The sequence below is a fragment of the Gouania willdenowi genome, chromosome 4, assembly GCF_900634775.1.
Source record: "Gouania willdenowi chromosome 4, fGouWil2.1, whole genome shotgun sequence".
Lineage (NCBI taxonomy): Eukaryota > Metazoa > Chordata > Actinopteri > Blenniiformes > Gobiesocidae > Gouania > Gouania willdenowi.
Genome location: NC_041047.1, coordinates 38,735,659 through 38,758,692, shown reverse-complemented (window position 1 = coordinate 38,758,692; position 23,034 = coordinate 38,735,659). Strand labels below are relative to the sequence as shown.

At 39.4% G+C, this 23,034-nt stretch overlaps 1 protein-coding gene across 8 annotated transcripts in view; it reads right to left on the bottom strand.

The window, feature by feature from the left end:
* The window catches only part of szt2 (SZT2 subunit of KICSTOR complex), a 197,923-nt gene that overhangs the window by 14,162 nt on the left and 160,727 nt on the right, over positions 1-23,034 (bottom strand). For 7 of the 8 annotated variants that reach the window (XM_028445251.1, XM_028445254.1, XM_028445253.1 and 4 more), the window contains 7 exons: positions 22,220-22,345; positions 19,824-20,026; positions 18,034-18,130; positions 17,507-17,587; positions 13,597-13,671; positions 2,400-2,465; positions 1,340-1,553 (listed from right to left, as the gene is read on the bottom strand). In XM_028445251.1, coding sequence (XP_028301052.1) covers positions 1,340-1,553; positions 2,400-2,465; positions 13,597-13,671; positions 17,507-17,587; positions 18,034-18,130; positions 19,824-20,026; positions 22,220-22,345 — 862 coding nt within the window. The remainder of the gene's footprint in view (positions 1-1,339; positions 1,554-2,399; positions 2,466-13,596; positions 13,672-17,506; positions 17,588-18,033; positions 18,131-19,823; positions 20,027-22,219; positions 22,346-23,034) is intronic. The other variant, XM_028445256.1, reaches the window with a different exon arrangement.

Genomic DNA, 23,034 nt, shown 5'->3' with positions numbered 1-23,034 from the left:
CAACCACGGTTCGGGGGGCAGACACCCTCTCTACCTTTAAGGTTAGGCTCAAAACATTCCTCTTTGGTAAAGCTTTTAGTTAGGAACCAGCTCATAGCTCATAATTAAGATGCAATAGGCATAGACTGCCGGGGGGGGGGTCTGGCATGCTCGGTTGGAGAGAGGTTGGAGAGGGCGTTAAGAGAGAGGTCATTTAGGTTAGAGAGGGACCGGAGAGGGTCCCATTCCTCTTTCAAACACTCCCTCTATGTCTGCTTCTTCCCTTGTGTGTTTGCTCCTGTACTCCTTCTGGCTTTTGTCTTGCAGGTCCGTGGGATCCTCAGTGTGGAGTTACAGAGTCTCAACAACTCTGTCTCCACCCTTTCCTCTGCACACACCCAACACAGCATAACGTGGATGGCTGTTCATCATAGGAATGGGATCCACACAAGGTTCCTGCTGCTTAACAGAAGGTTTTCCTTGCCGCCATGATGAATTCATGTTGGGTGTGGGATACATATGTATGTGTATATACGTATATATGCATATGTGTGTATCCATAAAATGAAGAGTCCGTCCTTAAGACTGCTCTACTGTAAAGTGCCTTGAGATACCATTGGTTATGATTTGGCGCTATACAAATAAAGATTGATTGATTGATTGATTGATTTCTACAGACAAGACGCCTCCTCTCCCCCACTGCCACCAGGAACTTTGTTTCTTAACTGATCTATTTAAGCTTGTAACATGTCATCTGACTGTTTTTCAGAGATGGAGCGAAGGGATTATATTTCAACGTCTTACTGGCCGTTGTTTGAGTTTGTGGCGGTGTTTTGGTACGTAACATACCCGACCTGTATATCAGTGGAATCAGTTCAGCCTGTAGTTTCAGGTAGGCTCTTCTTATAGAGCTCTGTGTTTATTTTATGACTCACAGCAGTGGAAAAATGCAGAGGTTGCCAAGTTGTCAACTTTTCCATATTTGAACATACTAGCCTGGTGTGTGTGCTGTGGTCTTTAGTTCTGAAAGTGGGTTGGCTACAGTTTTAGCTGAATTTCTTAGGTTTACGGAGAGATATAGAATGTGTGATTTCATTCATTCTTTATAACATTAAGGCCCGTGAGAATCACGGAAGCTGGAGCTGCCCCCGCCGGCGGGTCCGTTGGGGTTGAAGAGGTAAAAAAGGGAAAAAAAACAACAGAAAAGCCACCCTACGCTGGTTGAAGCACAGACTAGGGGTCGACATCACAGCGTAGGGGATCAAAATTGCAATGTCGGGGGGCCCAACGTTCACCTGCGCTGGCGAGAACCCTGAAGTTGATGAAAAGAACAAAAGGGGACAATCTGTAAGGAAGGCACCTTGAAAGACGTGGTTGCGGCCAAACTTGGGAATGTCTGGGTGATGGGAGATGAAGTCATCCAGGAAGTCAGTGAGTTGGTAGCCCTGTCGCAGGGTCATGTGGCAGCCCACCAAGTACTGATGGACCACCTGCAGGTGGAAGTCGTAGCTGAAGGAGTGAACGTGCATCAGGTCACGCACCTTGTCGCACTCCTCAGTGAAAAGCATGGAGAGCTGCAACAGAGAAGGGGGGATTACACAGTTAGTGGCCCCTCACGTGTAGCTGGACCTGAGTGATCTACTGAACCTCTGAAACGCTCTGTGCTGCTCACCTTCACAGTCCAACACTGCTTTGATGGTAATCAGGTTAATGAAATCAGAAAGTGCAGCTCTGTTAGCGTCTGCTGTGTTCCTCTGAAACAACACCTACCTGCTCAATGTGAAGGTTTCCCGCTGCTCTCTTTGATCTGATCTCAGGTCTAATATGAAATTATGACAGTGGCTTGAATCATTGAAGTTACGCAGAAAGAGCAACAACACACAAGCACTGTGAATGGGAAAAAAAGGACGAAGCGACAAAGAGACAGAGGATGTGGACAATGACATCCTGCTGTGGAGCAACACTCTCTCTGCTCACACATCTATTGATCACCAAAGCACTGACTGAGAGTCCCACAGCGCCTTTGATCCCACTGACCTTTTTAATCAACAATTCCATCTGAGCAAACAGTTTTTCCCTCTTCCAGAGGAAATGTGGAGAACATGTCACAGCACAACCATACTTTTCTATAGTCAAAAGTCGTTTTCATTATGAAGCGGACTTTGGTGTCAGTAAGATGAAGTGTTTTTTATCCTCCCGTTACAGGTCAGAGCAAAACCTCATAACCCAGGCCTTTTTTTGAACTCATGCTCTCTGTTTGGCATGAAAGCACAACTCATTCATTCCTCAGGAGATACAACACAGAGAGCAGACTTGGAAAGCAAGAGATTAGGGCCAATGAAAGCAAACAAAAGTGGGTGCAGAGAGGCGAGGCCTGATTATAGAGCCGCGCCCCTCCAGTGAGAATGGCTAGAACATACCGCACAATCAGATACTGGGGTGGCATCTGGAAACGGCTTGCAACGGAGTTTGGTGAGGAGGTTGGCCTGATGGAGAGATGACATGAGGTGGACTGAGCAGACAAAGACACACAGACAGATGGATGGGAAGGAGATCTAGACCAGAACTCTGAAAAAACAACTGTTAGAACCTCTAAGCACCTACTGTTTCACTACTACGTGCTACCAGTAGGCTCTACTCATCGAAACACATTAATATACAAATACTAGGGCTGTTTCATTACAATACCATAAGTTATCAATTATTTGGACAATGGTACGATATTTGGTGATATCACAAAGTCTGTCACAAATTGATTTAAATTCGATTCAGGGGCCTTTGATTAATTTAAGACAATAATATGTACCCATTAACAGACCTAAAGCTAGAAAAAATACTAAGCAATGCTGATATGTTAAGGTTTAATTTATTCAGATAACTTTTTCTCAGGAAGTTTACTTTGATCCCCTGACATATTCTGATTGTTAACTGTCAGTCTTCCTCAGAGGCGTATGCTATAGGCTTTTTTATTTATTTATTTATTTAGAGGATAAGCCCCTTGAGATGAATCATCTCATTTTCGAGGAGGTCCTCAAGATTGCAACAAATGATAAGCTTATAATAAGTCCAATGCTTTACATGTCAGGAGATCAAAGTGAATTTCCTAAAAAAAAGTTGTCTGAATAAATGAAACCTTAACATATTATTCAAAAAGAAGACAAAATTAACTTGCTAGAATTATTACCCGGAAGAAATGTCAATGTTTTTAAAATGTCATTACTGTAACATTTCAACCATTTAAATGGAAATGGTTATTTTTAACAAAAAGGCAAAAAAAAAAATATCTGTGCTTTGTTTCACTGATGATGTTGATCAATGGATTAAGTTTGCATCCATTTCAGTGGATAGTTATCTAACCAATCAATATATCAATCATTACACCCCTACCTAACAAATACTCTATGTTTGGGTGTTAGAGTGTGTTTTTGGGGGACCGGTGACCTTTGTTACATATCTTGAAGTGAATTTCTGTGAAGGTAAGATGCAGGAATCTAATGTTTGAGGACAGGCTCGAGTCCACTAACCACTAAACACCACCAAAATATTGCAGACCTTAAAAAAATCAAACCAATCAATCAGAGCACGCAGCCCTGGATGGAAAGGCAGGGAGCAGCCATGAACAACCCTACTGGTACTAATGGAAACACTGGGAAAAGAGCAGAGGTGTAGAGCCGTGCTGGTAGCAGAGTGGAAATGACACACGTGTGTTAGGGTGTACTCACACTGGCAACTGGGGCCATCATCACGTTAATTTATGACACACGTTTGGCGTTACGTCACCATTAAGCGACTCTGGGTTTGTTGTTGACAGTACATTTTGTTAATTTCATATTTTCTGTTGCGTAGGGTAACTATAAACCAAGATTTACCCAGACACGTGCTCTTTTCACGGACTGGGTTTCCCAGGGCCCCTGAACGCATCACGTTAATTTAAACGACTCTTGCTCTTTACAGCCAGTGTCGGTACATTGCGGTAATTTTACTCACACGTAACGGAAACATTAAAGATGCTGCTTTGTTTTGACGAAATCGACCCAAGGAACATAGATAACCAAGTGAGTGAGAAAGAAAGAGATTAAAACAGACCAAATAACGGTGGATTTATTAAAAATGAAAGACTCTCTCTGACGATAAAAACCACCATGAATGGAGGTTCAAATGGATTTGAAAACAAAGGAGGAAACTGAGCCTATAAAGGTAAGATCAGTTTAGTTTCTGGATCAATGAATGTCGTTCTGATTTTGTGGAGCTAGTCTTTGTGTACATTAATATAAGTGTAAATAGATGCTTTTAATGTGTGAGACAGTTTAGGACAGAATATTTGTGTGTTTGTTTAAACTTTGTGTGTGTGTGTGTGTGTCCATCTGAGCATATTTATCTCCATCACTTTCAGTTTTCCTTTTGATGAACATGACATTATTTAACTCTTCTTTTATTTCTTCTTCTTTAAGTCCATGCAGAGTGGCCACGCCCCTCCCTGGACATTACAACCATGAGCTGATCCTAGTTTCCATCATCTGATCTAGACCCATCACTTCTACAGACAACAGACAGAATAAAGCTCAGAGTCAACATGGTTACATGGGATGCACTTATTTATTGAAATGTATATTAAATGATTATTTAATTTTCTGTAATTTTATTTTTTAGGAGATGTTTTTAATTGTTTCAATAATTTAGAGACTTAAGGAACAGATTGTTATAATGCATAATAAAGGTGATTTACTTGAGTCAGCACTAATTTCAGATTGTTTTTAAGTCTTTGTATAAAAATATTTTAAAAGGACAACAATGATGTGCAGAGATGCAGTAATGTTGGCTTCATACAATAATAATAATAATAACAACAACCACTGCACACACCACCAGAGAAGCATCCAGTGAATAATTTACAAATTAATAAAAAGTTCACTGATGGTGACATTGAGATCTCAATGTCACCATCAGTGAAGTTTTTTTTTTTTTTTTTTGTAAATTATTCACTGGAAGCTTAGATATTGTGTGACAAAGATATCAAAGTTTGTTGTTTTGAGAAGAATCATATTTATGATTAAAAGTTATGATTGTATTATATTCTAAAGTTTAGAATTATCTGGCTCGTCTTCCTTTCTTTCTGTTCACAGCATAACCTTATATTTAGTTCTAAAATGTGTTTACAGCTAATTTGACTAATTATTGTTACACATCATCCTGTATGTGCATTATATACAGTATAAATGTGTAGATTTAACTGTTGGAGAAACCATTTTATTAAATACAAAGCAAACGACATGCAAACAGAAAAACAAAGGTAGAAATAGTTTATTTAAATTATGAAATTAGTGAGTTGTTAAAGTGCTGAGGTGCAGCGGCGGGTCTTCTTCTGCAGAGACGTGATGATGAGGGGTCCGAGTAAAACCCAAAATTCCATGGTAATTTTGAGGATATAAATATGCATATAAACACATTACTGGTATATTAAACCCATATAAACCAGAAAATATAGAAATGGGACATTTTACTGCTGCAAATGTATAACATATTACTGGTATTTTGAGAACAGGACACATGTAGATTTCTGAGCAATTCATTATAGTTGTGCAGGACTAACAGGAACTCCACATACTGAAAATTGGTATTGCCACATGTGCACTAATACGACACGACCGAAGAAGAGAACTAAAATAATATTAAAAATAAATAAATAGTTGCAACAATTTGCAGTCTTGTTCCAGGTTCTGCTGTCATAATATTCCCATCCTTGTACTTCCAATGTTTAAATGTTTTGTTTTTAAGGTTCATGTTACATTTTGCAAAAGGTTGCACTTTATTTCTGGCTTGTTGATTTTTGTTTGGAAAATTATTACCCTTTCTTTCAGACATTTCATTTATTTGGGCTTGTATTTGTGATGTTCTGTTTTTGGTTACATTTAGATGAATAAATTAATACACTACACTTTGACACTGTGCTTGTTTTCATTCTACAGAGTTTGTGAGTATGTGTCCCAGAACACTGAAACACCATATATATATATATATATATATTTATACATTAGCAGCAGTACAATGTCCAATTTCCATTTTTTTTCTGGGTTATATAATAGCCAACTACATGTGTCCTGTCCACAAAATACCAGTAATATGTTACACATTTGCAGCAGTAAAATGTCCCATTTCCATATTTTCTGGTTTATATGGGTTAATATACCAGTAATATGTGTTTATATGTATATTTATACACTCGGAAATACCCGGACCTGATGATGAGCTGCTACACTCCGTTACTGTCCCACTGTCGGCTGAACAAAGAGAAGTCCTGATGGTCATGTTGTCCTCTTCCTCCATGAGTTCTCTGTGGTGTTGTTCATATATATCAGGTAACGCCAACTCTGAACGTTTCATCGGTTAACGAGCACTTCTGACACCGCTATCATTGCGGAATGCGGATGTTTATGTGCCGTAAAGCATCGCGCGGTACCAACGGTTCCAGCAGGACCATCGGGCCGTTAACCCCCCCTGCAGTGCAGTTCACACCTACGCAGGCCAGACAATGGCCCCCCATGGTTTCACACATGCACAGAGCTGGTTAGGAACGGCCCTGGTTGCCAGTGTGAGTACACCCTTACACGCCCGTTAGCATTAAAGCTAATTTAAAGCTGCTGGAGATGATCCCGTTTTATCAGATAAAGAAAAAGATAATTTGCTGAAGAAAAAAGAAAAATGGGTTAAAATTGCTGCTAAAAAGTTTGTTTTGATTTCCAATGTAAACATTCTCTCATTGACATTGTTGGGAAAGTTCTGTTCATTGCTAATGCATAGAAGTGTTTTCCTTCATTCTTACTGTGATTTCTTGTGTTTCTTCTCCAGACAAGGACAGTGATTGGCTTTCCTCCATTTTTGTTCTAGTTTGTTTCCAGTATTCCCAGTGATATCACCTCATTCTGACAGACATTCAGTTTAACCCAGATCTTCATTCTATTGGTCTATGAGGTCTATACTGTGGCTGTGTTGTAAATGTCATACTAAGGTACTACTCATACGAAGTCTAACGTCTAAATGAGTACGGTATGTAGTGTGTTCACATTAAATAGTATGAAAAGATTGAGAACGTTAGAAATACCTGGATGTATACTATATGGAAACATTTTTTAAGTGTGCACGGTGGGCACACGAGTCATACTCAACCGTCCCATGATGCAGCGGAATGTAAAATGGTCCTGGGACCAGCTTCAAGCTAAAAATCAACCATCGCCTTTTCATAACAAAATCATATCTTCTTGTCGTCTGTAATTCCTAAATAGGGCTCTTGTTTTGAAGTTAACCAGAGGTTTTGTCAGTAGCACAATGGAGGGTTTCCGAAAATCTCCAAAATGTGAGTAAAATGTGCCTATGTGAGATTTATGGATCAAATATTCTACTTGGTCACTTTCTCACTTAAAATGTTTTCAGAACTTTCAAAGATGGAGAATCAAACAGAGATATTTAGCCTCAGTGTGATTCAGGTTTATGTCATAGATTCCAAATGCATCCTTGGGAAACTTGGAAGTATACTTCAGTGAGAATGTTCATCATCCTAATCATACTTATAGCATATAGCAGACAGTATATAGTCATTGAGTTTGTAGTGTATAGTACTGAGTGTGACATTTACAACATAGTCTAATATTTGGATACTATTTGGACCGTAAAACTGATTGGTAAAGTTGGCAGATATTCACAGTTTCAGACTTCCAGCATCAATAACTCTTTAACGAAATGTCATTGACACACAAATTACACCTCTTAGTGAAAGTCCGTCTGTGGGTCCACTCTGTGTGGTGAGATTAAAACATGAAGCTCTCGTCCTAGTTTCCCCGTAAATATCCAAATATCACACAAACAGAACAACATTTAATTTCAAAACAGAAAAAACACTGCTTGCTTGTTTTTTGATTTTTCCTTATTTCAGTTTCGGTTTTAAGTCAGTAAAACCAAATAACGCCCTGTTAATTTGTTATTTTGATTTGGTTTTGAAACGCAATAACCAAAAAACGAACACACCACAGATCGACAGCCCTCTCCCATATTCAAAGATTAATTCTGTTTAAAGTGATCCATCTACGTCTACTGATAAATGTAACTCAAAACATGGAAAATTATTTAATCTGTTCTGCCCAGTAGGGGTGTGACGATATCTTGTGCCACGAGATCTTGCGAGATTAAACTCGACGAGATTTCTCATTGCGTTAAAAATCTATCTTGCAACATTTTTTTTTTTTATGTGCTATCAACTTCTAATTGTGACCTGTGGGGGCAGTAATGCGCCTTTGCTATGTCGAACCTGCCAGAACCTAAAGCAGGAGAAGGAAAAGAAGAAGTGGAGGAGGGGTACATTTTACTTCTAGTTTCAAATTGTGGAAGACAGAGTTTATTAAGAGTTAAAAGAACATGGCTGTGGAGGTGCAACATGTTGTTAATGACTATTTGCACTCTATTGACAGAATTGGTTATGCACATAATATTGTTTGCACTTGAAAAAAAAGAAAGAAATATACAATTTTGTTTATTTTATTTGAACTTTTACACATTTCAGTTTTAGTTTCAATTTGTGGAAGAAGACGTTTATTAAAAGCTCATGCTTACATCATGCATATAAAAAGTTATAATACAACATTTCAAAATGCATGTGCAACTCGGTTAAATAAAAGTCTGTTGGTCCAGTCATATATTTTGTCATGGAAGTTTTCTTAAAATCTCGTCTCGTTCTCGTGAACCCTATCGTGTCTGGTCTTGTCTTGTGAGCTGAGTGTATGGTCATACCCCTACTGCCCAGCAATCCATCAGTTTGAGGTAAAAACATTTGTCTTTTTGTCAGAGGTTTATCAGAGGATTGTAACTCCTGACTCAGATTGTTCTACAAGAATCCCTTTACACATTCATAGAGCTCTTGTAATGGGTACAGCTCTTAAACAAAAACACTGACTCTCAAAGAATGGAAGACAAACTTTAGCCTGCTTTAAAAACTGGTTAAATCAGTTGTTTCAGTGATCCATTAGGAGAAACCAACCCTCAATCTAAATAGAAAAGATTTTTGCATCACTTGGATGAACTCTTTTCTTTTATAATGTTTTGTTTACAGAAAAAGTATGTACCACATAGACAGACGAAAGTGACCTTTAGAATGAAGATGTGTCTGTATGTGTGGTCATTTGTAAGGATAACACAAAGTCAATGGTTAAAACTCACCTGTCTGACTTTGGTCCGTGGCTTCTCCAATAGTGAGGATGTGATGTGTGCCTTTAGTGTGAGTATCTGAATGCTCACTGTTCCATACTTCATACATTATAAAGTTGGCTTCAAACTCAGAGAATAAATGACACACGCTTTAATTCATAGTGTGTTTTTGCTTTAAACTAAATGAGTTACTGAGCAAAAATAAAAATGCTGTGATCAGGAAAAATCCACAAGTCGATGACCAAAAGGTGCAGGAAACAGATAATTAGCACAACCAGGACCAGTGATGTACAGGTAAAGCCCTGAAGAAGAGTTTCACCCATAAAGTCATTTGACCTCATGCCCACATCATAAATATGAAGAGAAAACCTCCAAACCAGAAGCTTTAAGAAGCTATGGAAGCTGTTAGATATCAGTGACATCATCCATAGTTAAGATCTACCAGTCCTCACACATTGGCCCTCATTTATCAACCGTTCATATGTTCAAAACTGAGCGTACAACGTGCGTTCAACCATATTCATGCAAACTTTGGTATTTATTAATTCTGATTAAGGATGTAACGGTATTGTAAATACTGCGGTTTCAAATGTCTTGCGGTAATACCGTGCCATGTGACGGTACCAAACGAGAACTCTGAGTACTCCCGCTAGTGTAGTTTTTCCGACACTATTGAGTGGGCTGTTCTGAGAAGCAAACCACATCTCCCATGATCCCCTGGGATCATGGGACAAAGCACAGTGGGGGAGCAGAGTGGAAAACCTAAAGTAACTGAGCCTCCTGAAAAGTTTAAATCAGAGGTATGGATGCGTTGTGGTTTTGCAGTAAACAAGAATGATCGTGGAGAACGCAGAAAATGTTAAACCTGTCCGTGCACAAAGACATAATGGGTTGGAGTAGCTTGCTCAATATTATCGAGCGCTACATGGTCAACAACAGGAAGTCGCTGCAGCCCTGTTAAGTAATAAAGTAAGACGCAGTGCATGCTAGCTTTTCTGAAAAAAAAACCTATCTCAGTGATATATTGTAAATCCCCTCCCCTTCGCTGGTATCTCCACCCATGGACTCCACCCCCAACCTGATGAAAACTTTTGCAAAAGTCCGCCATTGTTTTTCTCGCTTGTGAAGGAGTGATGGCTACCGGTAAAACTAAATACAGAACTTGCCTGCTGCCGGTACCGCACCTCCACAGTGAACGTACACTGTAGTGTAAGCACTATTTGTTCACGCGGAGGTGTACGCCGCTCTTGTGGTTTTCAGCGCATCTTGTGGTTTGGTGTAGCACCAAGGAGCAGACACATTACTACCTGTTCTATCACCTCGTATCGGTGATCTGACGTGTTTGTGACACAATGCAACGCAGCGGTTGGAGAAAATAAATGATTGCCATCTTAAATGCACTACAGTGCGAAGTAGTCAGCTTTATTTTTTACAATTATTATACATGTTTTAAGGCTGTAAAACCCCTCACCACACACTTTATACACTTTTCTCAGACAGGAATGAACATTTCTCTCTTGTTTAAACACTCTCAAAGTTCAAACCTTCATAGATTTTAAAACATAAACCTGTTTTCAAACATACAGCACTTCAGAGTCACACTGCTAGCGAGCAGACATTGATGCCAAACGCAATCAGAGTCTTTGTTGACGATGACATCAGGCCGTCAACACGGACACCGGTCTGTTCACCCTTTCAACCATGGAATAGAAGCTATGTGTGACCACCTGGAGCTGTATGACACGCTCAATTTTAGAACTGCCTAGAAAGACACATTTCAGAGGCTAAAACTCTGGAAAAATAAACCTCAAATACTATGTTTTTGAGGTTCTTAGAACAAATTGAGATGGGTGAAAAATAGCATACGTCCCCTTTAATTTATTTTACTATTATTTATTGCTGAAAGCGTGCAGACAACTGAGGTCGATACAAACGTCATACTTCAGTGTCTCTCCAGGATTTCTGCTGTGAAGTTGTTCACAGTGATCCTGTTCCACAGAGCATTTAAATTAGCTCCTTAATACGAGGGTGTAACCCTGTCACTCTGCTGCTCCTCCTCCCATTCTGCCATTCAAATGTGACATGGCCGCGCTGTTAGTATACGAGCGTGTGTGGAAGCCGGTCGACTACACCACTACAGTTGCCTCTACCTCTGTGGAAATAAATTGCTGTCTTAAGCCTGATTTAAGGTTCTGCGTAAAATTCCCCGCCATAGACACACGTAGACCCCCTCCCCCGCAATCTTACGTGCATCTCACAAAAATCCTGACTACCCGTCTAGTCAGCTCGGGCTGTGATTGATCAGCTCCAAACCTCAGCCCCGGTCACTGCCTTATCCAGTCACACCGCCATGTTTCAACTTTTTGTGGAGCGCTACGAGAGTTGTTTGTACAGTGGATTGAGTCACAGAGAGAACCGAGACAGACTAAAAGTGCCAGATATTTATTATGTCCTTTCATGGCTGTAGCACGCAAAACACCACCAAACGAAGTCAATCACAGACAAAAGGTGTGTGTTTTCTGTTGTTGTCGCTACTCTGCCTCGTCTCTGTACCTACAGAGTGTGTGTGTGTGTGTGTGTGTTTCATTAACAGTAAACAATGATCAACATGCTGTGGAGGCTAGAGGAGCAGACATGACGTTATGTTTATCTTTACAGCGCTGTCCTGCTCCAACTCCCCGCTTCCCGGGGCCGTGGACCCGATTACCTCGCTGCTCTCTCTCCACTCTACGGTGGAGTCTCCTCAACCCCGGGGTGACTGTTGACCGAAGCAGTCGACAGTCCGCTCGATACACTTTTATACTTTGTTTACAAGTTTCCTGTTTATATTGAAAAATAAAGTGCACATTTTGAAACCATTGTTTTAATGTTTGTGTCCAACAAAACACACATGGTGTGGTACAGTAGGTAAGTAATAATCCAGAAATAAATGACATTTAAGATGCTTAAAAAAACATAAAACATATTTTTCTGTGAGGGCTTTTTAATGCTCATTTTGAACAATGCACAGCCACAACCCCCTAGCTGTAGGGCAGCCAATCGCATAGCGAGGCGATCCCTCCACGCAGAAGTATAAGGGCCAACCTCCGCGTCACGTTGATGTCATGCCCCCGGCGTAGGTCCTGACACTGAACTTTAAATCAGGCTTTAGAGGGACTAGATCACAAGTGAACTGGCCAGGTTCGATGATGAGCTAGACGGCTGTGAGCCTAATGACCAAAGGACACAACGGGCGAGTTCTACCAATGTGGTAGCCACGCACACACCCACTGGACTGCTCTTTGTGAGTCAACCACTTCTGGGTCTCAGTAAGCACTGGCCCTTTGCATGGGTGAAGTGTGGATACATGGATATAAAGACTTTGAACACATTGGGATCATTGGACATTTTAACCACTTTGTATGAATTGAAAATACTTATCACCTTGTATCACTCTGTACCTTTAAGTCCAGCTTTCACACTGTCAAAAAGTACATCTTTGTTTTGCCCCACTTCAAATGTGAGGATTTCCTTTCTTTTCTTGTTTCGTGTTTTTTTTTACCTCAGTGGGTGGGGCCGCGGAACCAGGAAGATTTAAGGGCGTAACATGTTAATGACGATCAAATTTAGCCGCCGCATTTATCAACACCTGATCATTTGTACGCTGGGATTGGTCAGATATGAATGTTTCATAAATCACACGTTGGTCCTGTCGTACGACACAATGTGAACTCAGATTTGCAGCTGTTTTCACAAAAGGTTGATAAATGAGGTCCATTATGATGACATTAACTCAATTTAGGTTTACTAGGACGTGACTTTACTAGTGTCTATTAGAAGACAATTTAGTGTTACTAGTCGTACTTTGATTTACTAGTAAGATCTACCCACAAACTACCTTTACTCGTCAAACAGAATTTTTGTTTACGATTACTACTACTAGTATACATTCAAAATATCACAAGTGTATTAGTAGAGGGGATTCACTAGTAGTATTAGTGAACCTAATGCAGATGAAGTAGGAGGGATTAAAAGCAAATCCAGCTCCCTGATTGGTTGGAATATTTTCAAAAGCCAATGTCAAGCCTGAATTCCCTTTTCCCCGCCCCCTTTATAAGCATATAAGGCTCACTAGTAGTACTAATGATGTTTTTTGTGTCACTAGTACCAACATTGAGTACATGTACTTCTCACGTGAAAACTAGTAAAGCTCAAATTTGTACTGAAAATTGTTTTCATAAGAAGTGATCAACAGCACATGTAGAGTTGACTCAGTTCCCTCCATTAATAAACTACAAGTCATTGTCTGTGCTTTTTGTTCCAGAAAACAACAGGAGCTTAACTGCCTGGAACCAGCTGAACACTGGAATGACTGGGAGCGTTCTAAGGTTCACTTCCATTAATGTTTCAGAACTAAGACGCTAAAGGAACAGAGACAATCCTTACCTGGGAGTTGACCGTCTGGCCCATGGGGATGCGGGAACACTCCAGTGCATACTGCTTCACACAGAAGTAACAGCCCTGAAGGAAGAAGCACAGAGCAGAGCAGTCACAGCACAGAACCTTCAACTGTTCAACCAGGGTTCCCACCAGGAACTTTTCATAACATGGGGGATCGCATGGTGCGTGAGCGACCGCCACCGGTGTGTAAAAATTTGACACTTAGAACTTTCTGAGGGCCACAAGCTAAAGTTGTTATATTTTTGATCTTTGCTCAAGCCTTATTTTAAAGCTAAAAGTTATTTGTTGAATTGGTGAAGGATCATGATAAATGTAGTTAAAACGTTAATCTAGCTTAGTATATACAGTATATATATATACCACTAATAAGTACTCACACATACTGTAGAGACAAGAAATAACATTTTATTCAAAAGACTGATTCCAAGACTTGCTTTTCACATTTAAATGAGGTATTATTTGGGACCTACAGTAATATTGGAACACACACACACAAGTACAAAAAAAAGTAGACCCGGCCCAAGAGAACATGGCCCTAACTTGTCCTACCAGAATGAACCCGATGTCTCTTTAAGCCTAAACACGTTTCCACCACACAGTGTTCACATTGTGCGCGTGCATGTAGAATGATCTGTTGCGAGTTCTAAACATGACGAGCAGCTTCATGTGTTGCTACACGCTACGTCCGGTTGAAGCTCTGTTTATATTGAACAGTAATTACGGTTACCAAGCGGAGGATCACACAGGTGACATCGAGGGCAGTTAAGTGGCTGCAGGGGTCCTCGGGGTTCTCGAGTAAAGACGGGTGTACCCGAGTAAATCGCCCGTATTAAACGGTGCAGCTAATGTATGTGTTTCTGGGTTATGCAGATTAAAAAGAGAGTTAAAATAACCCGTGCACACCTGGAAGTCCCTTTTTGTGTCCAAGTGTGCAACAATTATTACGACGGGAAAAAAAAGGAAAAAACTACAGAAAATCTCAAACTATGTTGCTGAAAACTGAACGTAGGGGCGACATCACTCCGTAGGGGAGCAAAATTACAATGTCGGGGGCCCCTAAGCTCAACAACGCTGGCGAGAACCCTGTTTCAGACACAACATGCATAGCCCAGATGAAAACCTGGACCTGAACCAACAATGCTTCTAACTTTGATAAGCACAACCCATGACTTCTCATTGGATATAAAAACTACAGGTTGTTGTGACCATAAGTGGTGCTCAGGTGTGCATGAGCTCCCTAAATACAGAATAATCAAGTGTTGTAATGCAAACCTAAGATTTGTGGATAGACTGTCTCAGAAATAGTAGGAGGTCAGCCAGATTCTAACCAATCACGTATAGAAACACGGTGCAGAATATCCAGTGAAATATATATTATTATACAAAAGATCATATCACTCCGCTGTACAGCTGATCTAAATACCATTAATTACCGTTACATCTTGGGCTACACACTGCAGTACACTGTCACTACGTCCACACTGCAGGCCTTAAAGGTCCACTATTATAGTCAGGACTGCAGAAAAGATCATTGGTGTTGATCTGCCCTCCATCCAAGACTTATACCTGTCCAGGGTCAGGAAACGGGCAGGTAGCATCACTGCAGACCCCTCACACCCTGCACACAATCTGTTTAAACTCCTCCCCTCAGGCAGACGCTACAGATCATTGTACGCCAAAACAACCCGCCATAAAAACAGTTTCTTCCCCCAGGCTGTCACTCTGATCAACTCTAAACAGTCAAAGAGTGTCAGTCGTGGGGCGGTGTTTAGCTCAGTGGGTAGAGCACCCGCCCCATGTACAGAGGCTATAGTTCCTCACCTGCAGCGGGTCCAGGTTCGATTCCCGACCTGGGACCCTTTCCTGCGTGTCATTCCCTGCTCTCTCTGACCCCCTTTCCTGTCAAGCAACTGTCATATAAAGGCCACTAGAGCCAAAAAAATCCTTAAAAAAAAAAAAAAAAAAAAAAAAAAAGAGTGTCAGTCCTGTTTCTGTGAAAAAACCCTGGAACCAAACATAACAACCCTGGATCAATCTGACACTGAGAATGTTCATGTACATACCTTTAATTTAAATGTTCTCCTGCACTACTTATCAATGCTCTACTGCACTATTTTCCTTTTATTAATATTATATTTTATTATTACCTTTCTTTTCTATTATTTTTCCCTTCTTTTTATCTTATTTTTTTTTTTTTTTTTTTTTTAATTTTTATTTTGTATTTATTTATTTTTTTTAATACTATTATTATTATTATTATTATTATTATTATTATTATCATCTTGTTATTTGCACATTATAGTCTAACTACTGTTTATATTTATACTTATGTTTATACTTATTATCATCTCTTCTAGTTGATTGTTTATTATTGAATTGTTTTCACTATTGGAGAGAGCACAGTTGACCGAGTCAAATTCCTCGTGTGTACAACATACACTTGGCGAATAAAGATGATTCTGATTCTGATTCTGACTATTATGCAACTTTTCACACATCTCCATTTGTTCTAACAACACAGTATTTGAGGTTTACTTTCCCAAACTCGCCTGTTTTCTGGAGTTTCAGTCCTCTGAAAAGCTCACATTCTTATCGTTAGGAGGAGCTAGGATTGTCAGGAGGAGGAGTTTTCGTGATGTGACGTCAACGTGAGAAAAATCCAACTGGCACTTTTGGAGCTGAATTTATACAAAATGTGGAGCAACAAGGGAGGGAGGAAACAACTTTGGACCTTTGAATGAGGCTAAATTAATGTAAAGTATAGCACTGTAGCAAAACCATTATAAAGTGATTTTTTCATAATACTGCCCCTTTAGAATAGAATAGAATCAACTTTATTGGCCATGTAATGTATGTTATACATACAAGGAATTTGACTTGGTGAACTGTGCTCTCTCTAATAATGTAAACATTAAATAATAACAATTAACTAGAAAAAAAAATAAACATAAATATAAACAGTAGTTAGACTAATATGTGCAAAACTAAATAAAATAATATAACAAGATAACAATAATAATAAAATAATAATAATACTAGTAATAATAATAATAATAATAATAATAATAATAATAAGATAATAGTGCAGTAGTGCAGTGATGAGTAGTGCAGGTGAACATTTAAATTATTTAAATTAAAAATGCACAATTCTGATTTTTTTTGTGTGGTCGTTCATATTACATATTAAATGCATCTTTAATCAGTTTGGAGGATGAAGAGAATGTGACTCTGAAGTGACGCACATGTGCAGAAGAGGTCCTAAGGTGACCCATGACCCTGCAGGCACGTACAGTGTTTACAAAAGTAAATATGGAGGCGTCCGTAGGACTGTGTGTCATGCTGAGTAAGCGTCACCAGAGAGTGCATCACGAACAGTTACTGTTGGCCCCGCCCATCTTATAAAAGCTGTTTCCTGCTCTCTTAGCTGTCAGTGAACATTGATCGACAGTTCCATGTGGACTGTGTTCAGTTGTGATGATGTCTGTGACTCAGCTTCTATAAAAAGCTGATTCTGGTCTAATCAGAGGGTTCATCAAGCTGTGTGTGTATGTACAGACACACCGTGTGTATTCCCATCTATCTCTGCGTGTGCGCGGACGTGCTTGTAGTTCTTGTCACTGTGTGCATCTTCTTTCTGGTTTGCGTGTTAGGTAGTTTTCCGTTTGCCTGTGAGTTTGATAGTGTCTGTAGGGTTGTGTGTGCGTGTGTTTTTAGGAGTTGAGCACAGCTCACATGGCGATGTTGTAACGAGTTTTGTCTTTCTAATTTCCTATTTGATGTCTAACGTGTGACGTCGGTAGATGTAGATGGAGATGTGTTTGTGAGCAGCTGGTTTCTTCTCTAATGCTAACATTGATAGCTGCTGCACTACGGCGTCTCACAATAACGTTCTCACCTGAAAAGCTAGTTCCATCAATACGATTCCTCCTGGTAGAGCCCTCTGCAGGTGGTACGCTGTGGTGCCAGATATCGTAGTCTACAGAGGCGCGCGCACACACACACACACACACACACACACACACACACACACACACACACACACACACACACACACACACACACACACACACACACACACACACACACACACACACACACACACACACACACACACACACACACAGTTAGACCAAGTTATTCCTATTACTAGGGATGCACTGATACCACTTTATCCAAACCAATATAGTGTAATACCGATACTTAGATTCCTGATACTTGACTGAGGCCGCAGTACAACACATGGATCATCATATGAAAGTATGTTCATTCGAAAAGAGTCATGTGTATATGTAATGTACATCGGAATAAACCGTCAATTTAATCTTTATATGCTTTACAATAAAAAAAGTTACAATACAAAAGCAGTTTTATGTGTTTTGTCCAGCATGAATAAACTCAGGTGCGAGTTAGTCGTTTACTGACCTTAGGGCTGTCCTCACTCTTCTGCTTCACGTAAGAAAAAGACATCCTGCCCTCAGATGACATGGAGCTCAGCATGGCAGCACGAGCCCGGGCGATGCTGGGAGGAGGAGGAGCATTAGGAAAAGTCAGACGTGCATCCGACAGAGTGAGGTGAAAGACTTTAGGACAGGGGTGTCGAACTCATTTTTGCTCAGTGGACAAATACAGTGTAGTTTGAGCTCAAGTGGAATGCAGATTAATTAGAAATAAAGTGCAATTTAAACATTAATGTGCCCTAATTTTTGCTTCCCCGTATAACTGATATATACAGTGTGAAAGGTGCCGACAACATCCAAGCAATAAGTGACAGATATCAGTCCCACCAGAGATGAGTAACTGGCGGCCCTCTGTCTAATTTTGTGCGACCCCCAAACCAAAACAAAATAGTTATATGAAGCCCAACATAACCCACAAACTCCAGAAACAAAAAAAATGACAGCAAAATGCACAAAACGTTAACAAAAGTACACAAAATTATAACAAAGTCAAACCTACACACAAAAAGACCACAAAAATATCAACATATTTGGGATGTAACGATTAATCGTAAAGCAGTTAAAAATCAATTCATTGGTATTACGATTCACATCGATACTGTGAAAATTGAATCGCAGTACCATCCAGAAGTGCTAATACTTTCTTTCTGGCCACCTTCTACTCTTAAACATGTTCATAAATGATTCCTTACCCCTTTAGCACCAAAAAATATCTGTAATATTACGTGAATATCTGTAAAATCACGTTTTTCTATTAGCTCTGTCTGCTAGCATAGCATCTCTTCTTCACTGCAAGATATCTGCATGCCAACCGACCAATGGGCTACCAGCGCCCTCTACTGGTCCAAACAAATGTCTGACCTTAATGCAGTGAAACAACTTTTTTTTTTTAAGTCCAATTGTTAAGGCACAAAATACATTTTCAGTTGCACTTTTAAAAAGAAAAAGAACTATTAAGCAGTTTTGCATTGTTTACTATAGAACCAGAACTTAAATTAATAGGCTTCTTCTTCATTTGTATTATTCCTTTATTTATTTCATTCAAGACATTTATTTTTAGTTAAACTGCATTGTTTTGATTAGTTTATCAAGTAATTATTTTGACAATGAAAAATAAAAGGAGAACAGTATAGTTTTTTTTATAGTTTTTTTCCGCAAAAAAATAAAGGAATATTTTTCAGTCATCATTTGTCTACAGTCCCATTTTATAAAATAAATCATGAGAGAATCATATCGTGAACCCAGTATCGTGAATCAAATCGTATCAGGAGTTGAGTGAATCGTTACATCCCTACAGCATATATAAAAGTACTTCAAAGACACACAAAATGCCAACGAAATTGCACAAAATGACATAAAATACACAAAGAGACAACAATAACGCACAAAATGAAACAAAAACACAAAATGACTCAAGAAACACACAAACAAGGCAACAAAAATGTGCCATTTTGACAAGAAAATAGACAAAATGAATTCAAAAACAGACAAAAGGTCTAAAAACTCAAAAAACACAAAACAAAACCCACACAAAAGGACAACAAAGACAAAACCCTTTTGTTCTTTACTGTGTTAATGCTCAGATTGGTCATTATTCTAAATGCTAACAAATGTTATAATGTGGCCCTAGGATCAGACACTAATATTTTTGTATCTGATAGAAATTGCACACCTCTGATGTAAAAGAAAACCAGAATCATAAAACTACTAACGAGAAGAACATCTAACAATAATGTCAGTAGTACAGACACAGACCTGCGAGCTGGTGACTGAGGCCGGACCTGGACCAGGATGAAGCCCATACTCTGCATGTACTGGACGTACTGCTGGAGGAAAGTGCTGGAAATGTCCAGCAACCAGGGCTCCTCCTTTAGACGACAGGGCAACACGTCTGCTGAGTCAGCGCTGTAGCTGCGATCTCGACCCGAGGCGGTGGAGTCGTTGGAGCGATGGCGTTTCTGACAATTTAAACAAGACTTGAGTCAGAAAACAAATCCGTATGGAAAGAGCGGCACATGTGCTTTCAGAGTGTGTTGTAAAGTTCTTTAATCTACTGAGCAACAGGGTTTGAAAAGCTTCACATGAGCAAACGTATTCTGCAGGTTTTGGTTAGTTATCAGTTCATGCACAGTGTTATTGTTATGGTCAGGCTGTGATTTTAGTTTTCACACAACGACAAAGAAAGAAGCTTCACCAAAACAAATAAAGGTTGTTGAATAAAGAAACCAAAAGTTTGAACTTTAAATTGTTACATTTAAATTGTTGTTGTCATTTTGTTGCTTATTCTCTTTATTTTTGACTCTGTTATAAACAAACAGGTTGTTGACAAATGGCCATGTGACTTGAACTTCAGAAGAGTTTTGCGCATTGCATTGTGGGATTTGCAGTCAAAGCGGAAAAGTTTCTTTCAGAAATGTTTTCACTTCATTCTTACTGAGATTTCTTGTGTTTTTTCACCAGACAAAGAAGAAGCGATTCACCCAATGTGACTTTTGTCCTGCTGTGTTTATCGTGTTCCTCGTCGTAACATGCGCTCACTCTGATTTTGCCCGTATTCCAAGGTTTCCACGGAAGTCAAAATATTAACATCTGCCCTTGTTTTGTCAACAACGTTCAATCCTTAAAAACAAACAGCAGAAATGTCACTTTGGTAGAGTTTTTGTTTTTGGGGTCACCCTGACAACAGTAGTGGATGAGAACAATGTCTGGATGACATACAGATACAGTAAAAAGAATTATGTGGTTAAACAAACATAGCATTTTAATTTAATCTGTTTAATGCTCTTCACAACAGTTAAAATGTGCCCTGATCATTAGCTTGGTAAATCTATTTTGCTGTGTTTTTAAAGTTTTCACAGCCCAGTGAGAAACTCCTAGTAAAGTTCATAAAAGCCCATAGGAATAAAATGAATGGAGAGGTTCAGACTATTTGATCCAGAAACTCCTCTGGTTAGCAGCTCATTTAAATCTGAATTGAAACGAGAAATCAGAACCGGAATCGTTCAAATCTAAACGATGCCCAACCCTATTCTCAGGTGTGTGTTTTTTTTTAATCCTTTATGTTCTGTGCAGCCTGACCTTTGACTCTGAGGTGACAGACCTCAGACAGACCCAGTATGGTGTGACAGTATCAACTATTTAGTTTGAACTGAGTTCAGTTGTGATTGAAAAACTCTCCTTTCCTGCGCTATTTTTCCCTCTCCCTCATTTCCCTGCTTGCTGCTCTTTTGTCTTGTTCAGATCTAACAGGAGCCTCTATCATCATCCCGATCCTGAATCTAATCATGGAATTGAGTAAACAGGCTTATCTCAAAGAACACTTTCACTCCTCCTACATCACTACATATCCTGTCTGTCACCGTCTCCTCTGGTGACAAACCTGAGAAACGGAGCGCTGCTCTTGCTGGCTGCTCCTCAGTACTCCCGTACCCGTCCCCCATGTGATATGTTATTGTCCTTCATGTTTCTTGGACGGGATGTAACTGAAACTGAATTTCCCCTCAGGGACTAATAAAGTATAATCAATCAATGATTTACTGTGTGGCAAATCAAAGAGTTTTAGTCCAGGCTTGGTATTTTGTTTGATCAGTAATTATTTTTGTTATACCTGTTCTCTTTTGTCATGTTGTATTCTCTCTGTATTTTAATAACTTTTACATTTAGGTTGCCTTTTAAAATCCTGCCAGGGAAACCAGATGAAAATTAGCCTCTTTTGGCTAAGTCTGGCTCATTTACAGCATGTCTGTTCAATGTTGACGTTGTCTTTTCATGTATTTTTACATCCCTTTGTGTTTTTTTCTGCAAATATGGACCTTTTTTGGCGTCACTTTTTGTATTTTTCCTATTTGGTGTATTTCTTTTGCTATTTGTGTGGTTTTTTTCAGCCCATTTTGTTTGTTTACTTTGGGTGCTGATGGCCTCTAACTGCCCATGTCTGCTCTGGAGGATCTTTTTTCTTTCATAAAAGTCATTTCTGACTCCAATTGATCAACTACAGGTTAAGTCATTACATCATTACTTGTTCTGACAACAGGAAAATCAACAAGACTATTATCATTTCGTGCACATGTATCTAAAGTTATGTTCAATGAAACCTTACACTACACAAAGTACTGTACATCATGTGACTCAGAGATGAGATGGAATCCTACCTTGACCGGAGGCTGCACAGCCAGCTCCTCATGGATCTGCTTACGGAGGACGGGGTCAAAGAGAAGAGGCGTCGCGCAGTAATGGACGAGCCTGGACGACTGCTTTAGGGTCTCCAGATCTGTTCCCTGAGGAGACACATTGTCCATGATTACCAGACAGAAGCAACAGAACTGTGAGGGCAATACTGGACAAGCCTAAATCAGCTTCAAATCTCCTCTACGTATGCCAAATACCAGGGTACAGGTCAATTATAATTGTAATCGCGTAATTAATAGTTTATTACAATTATGGCGGAATTATATTTGTCATTTAAAAAATGTTACTGTTGTAATCGTAATTAAATTGTAATTGAGTTTAAATAATTGACTTTGTAATTGTATTTACCAGGAAAATTCTAAAAAAATTATCAGTTATAATTTAATGCAAAACTGGGGAACCATGTTAGTTCTATGTACAGTTTTACATATATGTAGTTAACAATGATTAAGATATGTTTCATATCAAGCTCTCCCACATTTTACCAGGTTAAAAATATTGAAATCTAGTGGTATACTGACACAAAACAAGGCTCAGATGCACACACAATAAATATTAAAATTAAAAGAGTCTTAATTTTCTGAGAATAAAGCTGAATCTTTAAAAACTTGAAATGGTATAGCGCACTGTTGAAGTGAATGATCCTCCAAATTAGTTTGGTTCTTTTGTCAGATCTAACTCAAACATCTGCAAAGTGTCTTTAAGCTCTTTAAAGTGAAAACGGTGGTGGTGACGATGATGATGATGGGCCAAAAGGCTCAGTATTTCACCATGTGTA